Raw genomic sequence first — 15,926 nt, 5'->3', positions numbered from 1 at the left:
CTCAGGGCTTTCAAAGTCAGGACAAGGTATGTGTATGTGTGTTGGAAGGGGGACCATGGGAAAAGACACCGTCTCGGTACCTCGGGAGCTGGGGCCAGGCTCTGCCCAATCCAGAAGCAAGAACATGAATCTGGAATCCCAGACCAAGTTGCAGAGACAGCTCTGGCTCCAGCACTTGAGGTCGGCAACCTTGGGTGCATCTTAACAGCAGTTTCCTCATCAGTACTATGGGCCTAATCGTCTCAGCCCTGAGAGCTTGTGAGGATCAAATGGGATCAAGGATCTCCAAGGGCTCTTTATCCAGAGCATGCTACTCATGGGGACTGACAGTGTTGCTGTAAGACAGGGGAGCCAGGGCGCCCTGGCCCACTCCTCCTGGGAAGAGCTTTCTCAGCTGTGGTAAAGGAGAGCCAGGGCAGACAGGGCATCTAGAAGGGGCACAGGTCACGGGAGAAACTTCTACGAGCCCCTGTCAGTTAGAGAGACTTCCAGCTGCTTTGTGGTCCAGCCCCAACTAGAACATGGACTCAAATCTGATTCCAGCCTGGAACTTAGACCCAGCCCAGCCCCAAACTGGAATGTAGATTCAAATCCAGTCATTGCCCTGATTCTGCCCCAGATACTGAGGCTTTGGTTCTCCATGACAGGGAACAGCAGGACTGAGCATAAAATGAAAGTAGAGGGGGTGAACTGACATACCCTCGCTCTCTCCCTTTCTTTTCCAGGATAGGTAGCGGTAGTAATGATGGTGGCGGCGGTGGCTTAGCAGCCTTTGGGGGCCTCTTCATTGTTTATTCAGTTCCAATAAGTTAAAGGGCAGGGGGCGGGGGCAGAGTCTCTTAGGTGAGGCTGCTGCGAACTGAAGGCAGCAGCTCGGCCAGATGCTCCGAGATGCCCACTGCTTGGCACAGGGGGTTGCCCTGCAGGTTGAGGAGGACCAGCCTGGGGCAGGAGGCAAGAGGCTGGAGCACTGCAGGCTGCTGGAGGCCTTGGGCAGGAGTCAAGGAAAGCTCGGCAGTTCCTCCAGATCCACCTGCTCCTGTGCACCCATCACTGCTTTCCCTCAAGAACAGGGACTGCTGCCTAGCAGCCTGCTTGGTGGGCACCTTGTCCGCTTCCCCGGAGGGCGTAAGGCTCTAGACTGCAAACACCAGCCCCCGGGGGCCAGGCAGGAAGCACAGGAGGCTGACTGGATACAGTCCCAGAAGGAGTGGTGGAGACTATGGCCAAGGTGAAAGCTAGCCCCAGATGCAGAGGCACCCATGATCCACCAATGGCCAAGGGTTGCCAAGTGGAAATGCAGGCTAAACGTTGCTTTAATTGCCATTTTTAAAAGAAGAATCAAAATTCTAGATTTTTTAAAATATGAAACTTCCTGATTTTAAAAACAGGATGCGCTACCCAAGAATATCTGTAGGCTGCTGGTTTGTGAACTCTGGCTTGAGGAAGTCACTTACTTCCATCCTCCAAAACTCTACCAGTACAAGTCAATGATAGCCTCATACAGCGCCAGGCTACCCTCTCTCCTCAGCTTAGACAGCCGGAGCCCCCTCTGCATGTCCAGGGGCAACACCACCCTGCTTGCTGTCTGTCCCTTCCTGGTGTGGCACCTCGCACTACCTGCTGTCCGAAAGGCACCCAGAAGGAAGGATACGGTTGTTGCACAGAAAGAGCTCCTGCAGCCGGGGCAGGTTAGTGACACCATCCAGGGACTCGATAGTGTTGTCATTGGCCTGCAGCACCTGGGGAGCAGGGAGGGCAGGGAAGACAAGGTAGGGAAGGCAGCTGTCAGCCTGGGATTGGTACAAGCAACTGGGGAACCCAGGGTGATCAGCTTACAGTGCATGGAAGGGCTCCTGGGGTCAGGCTGGGTGACAGAGGAGAAGGCAGGGGTCATCTGTGGGCATCTCTTTGTAGGGTGGGCAGACTTCTGAGGTGGAGGAAGGGGAGAAGGATCACCCAGGACAGCGACACAGGAGCGAGTGCTTTACCTCGAGGCAGCGCAGGGCAGCCAGGGCAGGGGGCAGGGCTCGGAGGCGATTGTGCGACAGGTCAAGGTGAGTGATCAAGAGCAGCTGCTCCAGATGGCAGAGCACCGTCAGATCCTGAGGAAGGGGGATGAGATACCCAGCGAGACCTGGAGGAAAGTCCTCAGCCATCGTTTATCAGGCACTTGCCCTGTGTGCCCCACACAGGCCCTCGGGGACCCCAGCTGAGGAGAAGAGGGAGTAGGTGGGACGCTTGCCTCAGCACCCCTGGCAGTACATGCCCCACGTCAAGGACATGGGAGAGGCCTGAGCCCTCGGGCTGGGTGGCCAGTGGAGTGGTGGGAGTGGGGCAGGTAAGGGGGACGGAGGAGGGCGCTGGGATAAACACAGGCACTGGTGGGAGCGGGCCTGGTGAGTCTGGGATTGGCTGGTGGGGGCGAAGGTGGGCAGCAGTGACGTGTTGGGGAGATTGATTGGGAAGGACTACAGAGGAAAAAGAGAGTCTGGAGGGTTTGTCAGAAAGTTCTGGAAACTATTGAGGTTTTAGGTGTTGGGGCCTGCTCCAGGGAGAGAAGCATGGGAAGGAGTTGAGGAAGAAATGTCCAGAAAGGCACATGCGACTGAAGGAAGGCCGGGGGCATGGCGAGTGTCTCGGCTGAGGCCCAGGGAGCAGACATAAAAGCCGGCCAGGTCCTGAGGAAGAGGGAGGCCAGCTAGCAGGGCGAAGGCCGGGAAGGCGCGTGCGCAGTCCCTACCTTGTGACCAAGGTGCAGCACGCGCACCTCCGCGTACTCCATCTTGAGCACGCTGTTCTCCAGCAGGAACTTGCTTCGCAGGTCGTCCAGGTACGCTGCCCGCATAGGGTCCACGGCCTGGCGGGGAGAAGGGACGGAGAATGCACGTCAGCTGCCCTCCTCCTGCCCGCTGGGCCTCCCCCTCGCCGGTTCCCATGGACCCGACTTGCCTTGAGGGTCTGGAAGTACTGCAGCGTCTCCTTCTCATACTGCAGGGGGTCCAGCGCCCGCATCAGCAAGATGATGGTGAGCAGGCACCCTGGGGAGAGGGCAGGGAAGAGGATGGTCTCTCCTGGATCCTCCTCTGCTCCCATCCTCTGGAGAGCCTTCCCACTCTCCCCAAGGGGCGCCCCCCTAGAAAGGGGCCTCCTCAGGGGAGCGGGCCTCACATTTATTCTCAGGCTCCAGCTCCTGCAGCTCCTTACAGGATTCAAGCTCGGACTGTAGCACCGTGGACTTCTCCACCGACAGCTCACACCTGAGGGTGGGCAGTGGGGGGAGGGGATGATGCTCCAGCCCTGGGGTACTAGTCAGCCCCAGTGTCCAGTCTGAGATCAACTGCTTAAGCCCCTGGCCTCCTGCCCAGCTGCCTGATGCCCAGAGTCCAGAGCCCCCATCCTTGTCTGTGCGCTTCCCCGTCGCCATCACCTGAAGAGCTGTTCGTCCGTGGCGGAGTCCCGGCACCAGCCCTCCTGGCGGCCTGTAAGAAAGAGCAGGTGGTAGGAGGGGACACCCATGACAGGAAGAGAGGGATGAGGGCTGCCGCCAAGGGGGTAGGTGCGGGCTGTGTCACCTTTTAAGAGCACACACTCCTTCTGGGCACCGCCTGCTGTCCAAATGACACGAAATGTATGTTGGGGCAACTGGTCGTTGAGAGAGGTGGCGGGCAGGTCACAGAGCTGGGAGCACGGGGTTAAGAAAAAGCCCGGCGGCACCACCTTCCTGACAGTCCCAGCCCAGCCCTACCCCAGCCTCCAGTCTGCCCACCAATCCTGGGATACCCAGACGTGGCTAGGCCGGTTCCTGCCATCTGGGGTCCTCCACGCCACGGCCAGGGGTGACTCGTCCACCATGAGCAGCAAGGTCTCCGTCCTGGAGCCCACCTGGCACGGGGGACAAAGAGAGACCCGTCACTCCAAGAGCACCAGGCCCACGATCCACGATGCTCTCCGGCAAAAGCTGCAGGACTCACTAGGAGGGGCCGAGAGAAGGAGACAGTCAGACAGGCCTCATCCCGGCTCACGTGCAGGCAGTGCAGGGCATCCTGGGGATCCGCTGGGGGAAGACACAGCCTCAGGTCTCCTTAAATATTCTTCCATTCCTTCTAAGCCCTAATCACCCAGCTTCCTCCCCCACTGCTCACCTCGTCCCAGGAGCCAACGATGGTAGAACCAGGCACTCTGATCATTGGGGTCAGTGAAGAAGGCGTTCTGCACCAGCTCCAGCTCTGCGGGGGCCACGGAGGCATGGGGTTGTGGTTAGGACCCTGCTTGGCTCCTGGCCACCCCAACATCCCACCCTCACCGTGGAGTTCCTCCAGCCTGCAGTTTCACCTATAGGCTGGCCTTGCCCAGGCGCTGCACATTTCAGTTTTATCTTCCCCATTGGACACTTGGGCTCCCTGCAGCCAGGGGCTGGATCTTATGCACCCCCAGCGCCAGGCAAGTTCCCGAGTGGCAGGTTCAGGAACAGGCCTAGGCATCAGGGTTGGAAGGGTGGCACTGCAGAGTCCTCCCCAGCACCCCCTGACTCTGCTTACCTTTGAGCAGCACATCCTCAGGGAGGCGCCCCTGGGGTCCAGAGTCTGGCTGGGGATGCAGCTGGGGCAAGAGGCAGGAGCGGTAATGCCAGGAGGAATAGTTGGAGAAGTTTCGGGTGATGAGGCTGTCAGTGAAGGCTAGCTCCTCTGCAGGGGGCACAGCTGCCTGCGCAGCCACAAACCGCCGGTAGTCCCAGCAGTGAACTGGGGGGAAGGGCAGACAGCACATCTCAGACGCAGGGCAAGAGAATCTCCCCGGCTGGTACCCCTGGAGTTCCCTCGGAGATCCTGAGAAACACCTCTCTGCACTCCATGGAGGATACATTTGGCTCCATCATCCCTTTTGCCATCAGCTCAGTGGGCCCAACCTGGCCATCCCTCCCCACTCTGGGCCTTACTGAGGCCCTTGTACCGGAATGTGGGGCAGGTGAGGGCTGTAGGGACAGAATCTGCGGGCACGTACAGTTCCGCTCATCAACCTCGAGGAAGCGGGCACACAACTCCAGCTCCCGGGCCCAGTTGGCCTCTGGCAGGCGGCCCAGCAGCCAGCAGCGGTGGTGCCAGGTACCGTAAGACTTGGGGTTCACCCTCAGACAGCTCTCCAGGAAGCCCAGTTCTGCCTTCACCAGAGCGGCCAACTCCTCGGGGGACCTGCACCCAGAGGGGAATGGGGGTCAGGGCCCTCCAACACCCAATCTCAGCTCACTCCTGTCTTTCTGCACCCAGCCCTCCACCGCCCTCTGCCTATGCCCCTGGCTGCCCCACTCTTCCTCCAGCCCTGGACCCAGGCAGGGCAGGGGCAGAGCCAGGGCCATCTTCCCGGGGCTCTGAACCCCAACGCACTTCTGGACCTCCAGCCGCTGGAGCACCTCTCGGCGACAATTCCAGAGGGTGGCAAAATCAGGGTTGGCTCCCAGAATCTGGCTTGTCAGTTCCAGCACTGATTCATCCAGCTCTCCAGCCTGGCGCTGAGAAGGTAGATAGCAGGGTCAGAGAGATCATATCTTTCTCCTGCTACAGGGCTAATAACATAAAGACAACTACCGACTGTTCTGTGAATGCCATACTATGCTATAGGTACCATACGAAGCACTTTATGGGTTTACATGTATTCTCTCATTTAATTTTCACAACAGCCTTATGCAGTAAGTGCAATTGGTAGGCCCATTTTACAGATGGGCAAACTGAGGTCCACAGAGATTCAGTAACTTGCCCAAGGACACACAGCTAGTACCTGATAGAACGCAGATATGGATCCAAGCAGCCTGACTCTAAGGCGCAGTTCTTGGCCTCAGTGCTATTCTAAGGGAGCCACTGTGGGAGGGGACGACCTCTGAGGGCCCCACCTTCTGGAAGACAGTCTGGGTGGCTGACTGGTATAGCTTCAGCTTCTGTTCCCGCTCTAGCCTTTTGGCTTCCGCTTGCTCTTCCGATGTCTTCACCTTCAGGCGCCCGTGCTATAGGGATGGGCGGGTTGCAAGAGTGCAGGCTGCCTTGCAGGGGCATACCCACCGGAACCCCCACTCTGTTATATCGGGCAACGGAGGCAAGGCCACGCGGGGCAGGGGCAAGGGCAAGGGCATGGGCATGCGGAGGTGAGGGGCTGCGCTCAGGGTTCTCACCATGGTGCTGGCTCAGATTCAGGGCAGGGTAGGGGTCAAGTGGTGCCCGTGAAACCTGGGGAGAGACGTGTCAATCATGGGAGCCCCGCCCCTGGTAGCCCCGTCCCTAGACGTCTCCAGGAAGCCGCGGCCGAGCCGGGGCGGAGACCCCTGGGGTGTTAAGGGGTTCCGGGACAGGCACTGCACGTCCTAAAGGCACCCACCCGGAATGGGACTTGCACACGTGCAGCCCTGTCCACAGCCCGATTCGCCGGAGCCTGCCGAGCTGGAGCACTTAGGTGATGGGGACTACTCCGCCCCCAGAGGCTGTCGCTACCCGCCCGCCCCACGGATCCCAAGCACTGCTGGCCCCCGCCGGCGGACCCACCTGTGCTGGGAGGAGGCGTGCGGGACGCGGAGCTACGGCGCCCACCACCGAGCCCGAGCGCTAGCGCTAGCTAGAGCGGCGTCACGCCCCGGCTCTCCGAGACTCAGCGCCCTCTGCAGGCCTGGGGAGGGGCTCGCGGCAGAGCAGGCGGGCTCCGGAGGCGCCTGCGCAGGATCTCTGGGAGACCTGTCCGGGAACGCCAAGTCCCTGTTAGCCCTCTGGTGTGTAAGAGTGTGCACGCGTGACTGTGGCGCGCGCGGGGAAGCAGCGCAGGTTGCAATTCCAGCCACCTACTCAAACTGCGTTTCATTTGAAAAGGTTTCCCCCACAGCCGGAAGCCCACCCTCTCAGCGCTCCACTAACCTCTCTCTGGTCGCACTCGCCACCGCTTAGTTGCTAAATCTAGCTGATGGAGTTTCCTCTCCTTACCTCCAGTGACCTCTGCAGCATTTGATGCTACTGACTTCCCTCGACGTGACACCCTGTCCTGGCTTTTCCTGCACTTTTGACCCTCTCTTCTCATCTGTTTACCTTCTCTTCCCCTAAATGTTGGTGATATCCAGGGCCCTTTCCACACTCTTTTCCACTTCACACACTGCTCCCTTGGGAGAATGTTCACAAATCCAAGCCTTCAACTGCTTGGAATCGGAGCTCTCCAGAGCTCTGTCCTGGGCCCACAGATCTTCTGGCCCACACTTTGGGTGACTTCATCCACACTCATGGTTTTAATTGCTATCTGTAAGCTGATGACACTTAAATTTATATCTCCAGCCCAGATGTCTTGCAAGCTTTTATAATGGAAAAAAAATGTACACACACACAGAGACACAAACATTTTTTTAAAAAATATTTATTTAGTTAGGCTGCAGAGGGTCTTAGTTGTGGCACACTGGATCTTTGTTGCGGAATGCGGGATTTTTTGTTGGGGCTGTTAGTTGCTGCATGTGGGATCTAGCTCCCCCACCAGGGACTGAACCCCTGGCCCCCTGCACTGGGAGCACAGAGTCTTACCCAGTGGACCACCAGGGAAGTCGCAGACACACACATATTCATAAGCCTATTAGGTATCACCTGGGTGTCCCAGAGACAACTCGAACTCCAAAAGTCAAAAGGTATCATTGTCTCCCCTCCTTCCAGCGTAGACTTTGGCCTTTATGTTTCCTATTTTAGTGGATGGCCTCCCCACTTTTCCTTGATATCTCTTAAATACCCTCTCCATTCCCACTGCACTAAGAATTTAAGTTCATTTATTCCTGGGATTGTTGGAAGTCTTTTCAATGTTCCCTCATCTCCACCCTGTCCCCTCTTTTATCAGTTCACCTCTGTGCTGCTGAATCAATCTTTCTGAAATGCAGATTTGATCATGTTGTTTCTCTGCCCAAAACCCTTCCATGGCTCCTGACATCTTTTCAGGAAAGACTTTGAATCTCTCAGGTCAGCACATCAGGCCTTTTGGCATTTGGACCCTGCTTACCCCTATGGCCTCATGTCCTGCCTGTCCCTGTTAAAAACTCTTCATTACAGCTGATAGGATGACTTGCAGTTTCCCAAGCACATTAACCTGTTCCCGCTTCCTTACTCTCCTTCCTCCACACCTCTTCCTTTGCCAGAACAGCTCCTGTTCATCTTTAAAATTTAACTTGTGTCACCTCCAGGAAGCTCTCTAAAATGCCCCAGTCTGTTAGTGATAGCATTTACCCCACTGTGCCTATGGTGAGTCTTGGTTTGTATGCTAACATCGCCTAGGAGATTCAGAGTTCCTGGAGGACAGGAACAATATTTTTTTTTGGTCTTGCTTCTCCAGTACTTGGCCCTGGTTCTCAGTAGTTATTGGGTAGTTATCTGAATGAATACAACACCGCATAATGAGGGCTGGCTTGGCTGGGCCTAACGGTGAGGGCTGTTGGCATTCAGGGATGGGAGAGATTGTGAGGACTGGACCAGCCTAGGAAGGTTTCCTGATGGAGACTTCATGGGTTCAAAGTGGTCACTGAGTGTCTATGTGTGAGTGTGATGTATTTGTGAGAAGTGTGTGTCCATGTGGCATGTGTATGTTTATAACACACATCTGGGTAAGAAAATATGGCTTTAAATTTTTTACATTTCTTCCACACCTTTTTCAGGCCCTGGAAATGTGTGTAAAGTGCCCACTCTATATTCTGTCTTTTCTGAGGCCCTGTAACAAGTTACAGGGGAAAAGAGACACTTGTCCTGGCCTCCTGTACTTCCTCACTGTCCTAGTGAGGAAAGAGTTACACCATTTAACGGCTGTCTTTGTGCCAGTCACTGTGTCGAGAGCTTTGCACACACACAGGATCACACGTGGGAAGCAGTGTGCAGAGTGGTTAAGAACGTGGACTCTGGGACTTCCCTGGTGGCGCAGTGGTTAAGAATCTGCCTGCCAATGCAGGAGACACGGGTTCGAGCCCTGGTCCGGGAAGATCCGGACATGCCGTGGAGCAACTAAGCCCGTGCACCACAACTACTGAGCCTGCATGCTGCAACTACTGAAGCCCACGTGCCTAGAGCCTGTGCTCCGCAACAAGAGAAGCCACCACAATAAGAAGCCCGTGCACCGCAACTAAGAGTAGCCCCCGCTTGCTGCAACTAGAGAAAGCCCACGTGCAGCAACGAAGACCCAACAGGTCCAAAAATAAACAAATTAAATTAAAAAAAAACAAACAAACATGGACTCTGGGGTCTGACTGCCTGGGTGCAAATCCTGGCTTTGCCACTTATTAGATACATGACCTGGGCAAGGCACTTAACCTCTGTGTTGACTTTCTTCTGTGTCTCAACTCCTTCAACGGTAGCATAGGAAAAATAATGTTACCTACCTGCTAGGGTTGAAGTAAAGATTAAATGTAAAAGTCTATGTAAAGTGCTTAGGACAGTGCCTGCCCTGAGTAAGGGCTCAGTAAATAGTTATAGCTAATTTTCATGACAAATATGCCAGGGAATAGAGGCTCAGAAAGAAAGGCTGAGTAACTTGCTAAGTGCTACCCATGTAGTAAGTAGTCAAGTGGACATGGGTCTGATCTAGCCCAGCCCTCTCTCTACCTCATCAACTGCTTTTTTTGTTTGTTTAGTTGGGTTGTTTTGGTCACCACCTGTTCTTGCTTCCTGCTCTACAGCAACTCACATGTGCAACCAGATACCTGGGAACACAAGTGCCCACAGATGCAGATCTGCCAGATACAGTCTTACATCATAGTCACTAAGGGCGGAGGAAAGGGGGTGGAGGAAGGCTGAAGTAGGCATGAAATATTTTTTAGTGACTAGTAATCCTGAAACTGGGAAATCTGAGTCAAGCCGACTTAAGGGATGAAGCGAGTCTCAAAATCTGCCTCCATGAAGGTGGGGCCTGGTTTTGGAAAGAGGACAGGAAGGGCATTTCAGGCATGTGTTGTGACAGACTTAGCTGGCAGGCAGGCAGGCAGGCAGAAGCTGAACCAGGTGCCTTTGGAGATAAGAGCAATGGAAACAAGACAAACCTCTTGCTTTAAGGCAAAAGGAGGTGTCAGGAGTTATATCCTGTGTGGGATAAGTGGGAACCATGCTGGTGTCTGAGGGCCACAATCTGAATGACATTTGAGGAGGGGATTTTACTGCCTTCTACGTAGAGAAAAGAACAAGTAATAACCGAGTACTGACTGAGCCTCAGACATCCTATTTGATGTTCTCACTACCTATGTGAAGTAGGTATTATGATTTTACAGTGAGGACCAATGCATACAGTGGGTTCACAGAGGTTAAGTTGCTTGCCCAAGGTCACACAGCTGGGAGGAAACCAAGTCCCCCTAAAACCGAGTTCCCTTACCAAGTTTATGATGAATCTATCGAAAATTTTATTCCTTTTTTGGTCCCCTCTGACCTTGATCCTGTGCTAATTGAACACTAACCAACCAGAGTCAGATGACTAAAGTTGCTGCTGTCGATAACAGAAGATGTCAGCATGGGCACAGGTAGTAATTCTACCCAGCAGAAAATGGGGACCCCAGGAGGCAGAGATGAGGGACCCACAGACAAGCTCTGGTAGAGGCATGGTGAGGGCAGGACTGGGGATGTGGGGCAAAGAATCCTCACTGGCCGAGTGAAGGAAAAAATAGACTATGAAGAGAGGTTCTGTGACCTTGAAGCCAATGTTAATAATGACTAAATTCTGTACAGCCATGATAAGAAGAAACTGAAATTCTGCCCAAGGTCACACAGCTTGTAAGTGATAAGAGCCTGGTCTCACTCTGGGGGGCAGGGTGCCCTTCAGAGGACAACTAAATCACCCTTTATACACACACAATAAAGTTTGCTACTTCTCTAAATTGAACAAACCAACCAACTGACCCTGGCTGTCTGATTCCAGAAGACACGCTTACTCACTTTCCCTCCGCCTGGCTTGCCCACCGTGCTCTGCTGCAACCGGCAAAGGCCCAGAGTGTGTGGGAGAGTGAGGGGGTGTGGAAGTGTCACAAGACTTCTGGAAAGCTGGGGTGGGTGTGCTGGAGGGCCAGGTGGGGGAGGGAGTTCCACTCAGAGGAACTCAGACCTGATGGTCTGGATCTTCCCGGGGCCATAGTTCCGCAGGGTATCAAGTGAGCAGTGGTTAGATGTTTGGATGGGAGCGCACCGGGCACTTGAGAGGAAATCAAATGCTGGGAAGGCTGAGGGTCAGCTTAAGTTGCAGTAAAGGAGTTGCAAGGGCAAGAGCAGAGCCTGGCACCTGCTGCTCAGCAGAAAGGGCAGGGTTGAAGTTTCCCCATGCATGAGCAGAAGTGCCCATTTCTTACTTCTTGCCACATGGACCCTCCTCTCCCCCAGCTTCCTGACCTTCTCTCTAACCTTGACCACCACAGAACAGGACATCAGAGCTGGAGAGGGCTCGACAGATCATCTGGCTCCCGTTCACCTCCCAGCGGCAGGTGGTGACATGAAACCACATACACGTTGGCGGCAGAGCCAGAGTTGGAAACCAGGTTTCCCAGTGATTATCATAGAGCTTTTGCACCCATCAGCTCCATGTCAGGATATGTTGAGGGACAAAATGGTTAACTGTGGGTAGGCTGATAGGATAGTAGATATAACTGGTAGGATATTCATCTCCAAATAATAGTGGTTAATGTGTGTTTGTCAACTTGGAGAGAAGTCCCTAGTGGTGGCACTTTTCAGGGATATGTTGGATGAGCACACAGTGCCATTCTCATAATTGAAGGTAGCTAACATGTAGTTGGGAGGAATGCTGGATGATGGAATCTGGATCTAAACATAATTTGAGGGCCCATATTTGACCAGATAGCACTGAATAGTGATAGAGGTACAATCTGGTTCTTTGGTCCTCAAATCATCCTCTCACAAGAGCATGATGTGTGGGCAATGGAATAACACCAGTGTGTGCAGACAGGGAGGTTCTGGTTGGCATAGGGCTGGTAAGAGTTGACTCCTTGCCAGAGCACTGACCTGACTTTGAGCTGCACGAAGAGAGCTTTAGGACCCAGAATGATGGGGTGCAGAGGCCCCAAATCTGTGATGGTCAGACCCTGTTGGGAGTGTCTGGTCCATTTTAAGAGGGACAGGGACAAACAGCAAGGTCCAGAGGGGGCAATCAAGATGGTGAGGAGAGTCCATGACCAGAGAGAGGACATGAGAATGTCGAACTGGGGGAGAGGACTCAAGGGACAGATGATTGTGGTCTTCAAACTCTTGAAGGGCTGTTAGTTGGAACAAAAGCCACATTGATTCTGTTAATCTTGAGCACAAAGAACAAAGACCAGTGAATGTATATAGCCTTGTTATGGGGGAAGACTTTCTTATAATTAAAGCTGTCCAAAGGTGGAATGGGCCTAAATGAGTGGTGGGGAGCTCACCATCATGGGAGGTAATCAAGCATGTGTTGGTCAACAACCTTGTGAGAATGGGGTAGAGAACATTCAAGGACTAGTATGTTCCCCAAAGTTATGAAGGAATCTGATGCCTGGGATGGCCCAGGGAACCAGAATGACTCAAAGCCCAAGAAGATCCTCTATATTCACCACCTCCCCAGGGTCCTGGGGTCCTTCATACTTGGTCCTCGTGCTTGGATTTTTTTTCTCTCCTTCCTGCTCCCCAGTGCCTTCTGCCGGATTGGGGAAATTCCACGATAGCCAACAGTGCCACCAGGTATCCATAACTGGAGAAGAGGAAGGAACGGACTGGCCAGTCAGAGGGAAGGGCAGGGCCCCAAGTCTCGGCCCAAAAGACAGAAGGGCCCCAGAGGGAAAGTCCCCATGCTAGAGCATCCTGTCTCCCCCAGGGTGTGGCAGGTGCTGACTCAGGTTGGCATCTCTAGGGGAAGAGATGTAGGGAAAGCAACCAGGAAACAGGGCTGAAAAGCTGGAAAATCTTCTTGAACCAGAACTAGAGTCTCTGCACTGCACGGTGGTTGGTGAAGTTGACAGCATTGCCCAGAGCACTGGTGGGACTGGGAACGTGTCTGGCAGGGCCTGGGTGGCAGCCTGTCTGCTGCACAACTCCATGGTATGCCTTGGGCTTGGGGCGTATGCACTGTGAGCGGTGCCAGGAGGTAGGCAGTCCTGAGGTTCTAGGCCTGCATGAGAAACAGAAGCCTTGGAACGAAGTGAGACTGCGGGGGCCTAGGGAAGGAAGGGATGCTCTGGCTGGGAGATGAGAGCAGGGGACAGAGGACAGTCCCAGGAAGGAGGAGCTGCTTGCTTTGGGGAGGACCCTGCCCTTACCTCTTCCCTGTTCCATTCATTCATTCAACAGTGACTGAGTGCCCCTGTGCTGGACACCATGCTGGGCACAGAGGCCAAACACGGACACATGGAGTTTATGGTCCTGAGAGGGGCTGTTGCACAGAACCCTCTGAGTGTTGGGAACAGTGTAGAGAGGCAGTCAAGTAATCCTATAAGCAAATGTCAAATTACAGCTCTGCCCTTAGGGAGGTGTGTGTGGTGCTGGGTGAGCTCCTATGGGGGTGGGTGAGGTTTCCCAGGGAAGGGAGCTTGGAGCTGGGGCTGCAGGTATGGGGGAGGAGCCCTGGCTTGGGGCTTGGACACACATCTCCTCTGTGCTTCCCCAGAAGCAGGGCCTGTGTTGCCCTCTTTCAGCTCATCCTGTGGGCGTACAGCCCCTCTGCTTCTGCTCCTGCCATGACCTACCGAGAAGGCTGGTTTGATCGCATGTCTCCTCACCTGCCTGCCCCATGGTCGTTGCTCAACAAACATTTACATAATTCAGCCAGTCAGCCCTTGAGCAGTAATCACTGAGCACCAATACAGCTCACCCCACGGCACTGACCAAGACTGCCAAGGGCCCTGCTCTCGTAGAGCTTACACTCAAGCTGGGGAGACTGACACTGTAGAAGCAAATACACACAAAAGACGATTTCATCAAGTCGTAAGTGCCCCGAGGAAAATTAAACAGGGTATTGAGATAGAGCTGGTGGTGTTCGTAGGGGTCCTGGGAAAGAATGAATGAGTGAATGAATGAATGGTAAGCCATGGTGGTCAGAGCAAGACATGCTGCACCCCACTGGATGGGGCTTAGGAGGGCGAGCTGGGACTCTTAGATCCCAGAGCAGGGAGCTTGGGGCGAGGTGGGGAGGAGGTAGACAGGGAGTGGTGTGGAGCCTCAGAACTCAGTGTAAAGAAGGAGAACGCCTGGAACTGATGACAGAAACAACACTATATCTCCATGTCCCCTTGGCACCCAGCATGACTCAGGCTTGAGTTCTGAAGGGTGGGGGCAGGGAGGACCTGGAGTTGAGGTTCGGGAAGCTTGCAGGGTTGGCCAGCTTCCCCAGGCCTGCTCCCACAGAGGTCCCTAGTGCTCCCATAGCTGGCAGCCGTGCTACGCAGTCCTCTTCCCAAACCCAGGCCCCTGAGCAGGGGGCAGGGAGCTAAGGTTGAGGCACGAGATAGATGGGCTCCAGGTGAGACATTTACAGCCAGCCTCCTGTTTACACTGCTGAAACCGTGTAACTCTGATTGGGACTTGAACGCATGTGCCGGGACTCAAACCCAGCCTAAACCCAGATTGGGACTTGAACCCACAGTCTTTATTTTATTTTATTTTATTTTTGGCTGTGCCGGGTCTGTTGCTGCACACGGGCCTTCTCTAGCTGCAGTGCACAGGCTTCTCACTGTGGCGGCTTCTCTTGTTGCAGAGCACAGGCTCTAGGCTACGGGCTTCAGTAGTTGTGGCACACGGGCTCAGTAGTTGTGGCTCACGGGCTCTAGAGCTCAGGCTCAGTAGTTGTGGTGCACGGGCTTAGGTGCTCTGCGGCATGCGGGATCTTCCCGGACCAGGGCTTGAACCCATGTCCCCTGCATTGGCAGGTGGATTCTTAACTACTGCGCCGCCAGGGAAGCCCCTGAACCCACAGTCTTTTGAGATCACACGCCTAGTTTCAGGACTTAATGAAGCTCAGGTTCTTGATGTCTCCTTGCTGAAAGAAGTCAGTGAGAGAAAAAGTGATAGGTAAGAAGTGAATTTATTTAGAGAGAAGAAACACACTCCACAGACAGAGTGTGGGCCATCTCAGAACCGGACGCGCAGGCTCAGCGGCCATGGCTCACGGGCCGCAGCCACTCCGCGGCATGTGGGATAACCCGTGTCCCCTGCATTGGCAGGCAGACTCCCAACCATTGTGCCACCAGGGAAGCCCTCACTTTTTGATCTTTGATGGTCAGCCTTGGAACTGTCACGGGCGCTGGTGGGTGTGCCATTTAGCATATGCTAATGTATTACAATGAGCATATCATGAGGCTCAAGGTCTACTGGAAGTCAAATCTTCCACCATCTTGGATCTAGTTGGTTCTAACCAGTTTTTGTCATGTCCTATGGCTATGTCATTCTTTTAAAGGTTGTGCCCTGCCCCCTTCCCTCCTATTTCACTTCCAGATAAAAACAACAACAGGAATGGGGTAAAGAGCTGGACTTTGCCTCTCGCAGACACTTTAACAGGAATGGCAGGGGTAGAGAAGAACTGAGCCTTGCCCAGATGGGAGAAGAAGAGACCACACATTTCTCATTCTCGAGGTCAAGGAGACCTTTCCAATTACACATGTGCAGAAAGGCTCCTTGGGGGCCAAAAAGGGAGGGGGCATCACCCCATAGTAGGTGACGTCAGTCTACCCATAGGCCTCTTCACTAGAATCCATCTTGGCTGAGATGCGCATGCACACATGGGAGGACCCTGAGATAAACCAAATATGGACTCAGAGCCAGACAAAGCAAGATGATTGGCCAAAGGAAACCCGGAAGAAATGCCCCATATAAGTGATTCAAACTACCACGAGGGGTGCGACTCTCTGAGTCCACCCATGTGAGTCTTATTCACATGTACACTTTTTTCCTCCTAATAAACACTTTACTTGTTTCACTACTTTCCATATCTTTGTG

At 54.1% G+C, this 15,926-nt stretch overlaps 1 protein-coding gene across 2 annotated transcripts; it reads right to left on the bottom strand.

Annotated features, from left to right (window-relative positions):
- Positions 1-765: 765 nt before the first annotated feature.
- Positions 766-6,593, bottom strand: RABGGTA (Rab geranylgeranyltransferase subunit alpha). 2 transcript variants are annotated; one of them, XM_060004771.1, is made up of 17 exons: positions 6,531-6,593; positions 6,164-6,218; positions 5,888-5,998; positions 5,385-5,509; positions 5,005-5,192; positions 4,542-4,745; positions 4,146-4,229; positions 3,975-4,057; positions 3,784-3,885; positions 3,576-3,681; positions 3,431-3,482; positions 3,172-3,260; positions 2,953-3,041; positions 2,744-2,860; positions 1,992-2,105; positions 1,655-1,742; positions 766-988 (listed from the first exon to the last, which is right to left on the bottom strand). In XM_060004771.1, exons 2-17 carry the CDS (start codon positions 6,164-6,166, stop codon positions 840-842), a joined length of 1,704 nt encoding a protein of 567 aa, XP_059860754.1. In that variant the 5' UTR covers positions 6,167-6,218; positions 6,531-6,593; the 3' UTR covers positions 766-839. The 2 variants fall into 2 exon arrangements, with proteins under 2 accessions (XP_059860754.1, XP_059860753.1); XM_060004770.1 differs by lacking the exon at positions 6,531-6,593 and adding an exon at positions 6,367-6,475.
- Between the last annotated feature and the right edge of the window lie 9,333 nt (positions 6,594-15,926).

This window comes from Delphinus delphis, chromosome 2, assembly GCF_949987515.2.
Source record: "Delphinus delphis chromosome 2, mDelDel1.2, whole genome shotgun sequence".
Taxonomy (NCBI): domain Eukaryota; kingdom Metazoa; phylum Chordata; class Mammalia; order Artiodactyla; family Delphinidae; genus Delphinus; species Delphinus delphis.
This window is presented reverse-complemented; position numbering and strand designations above follow the sequence as displayed.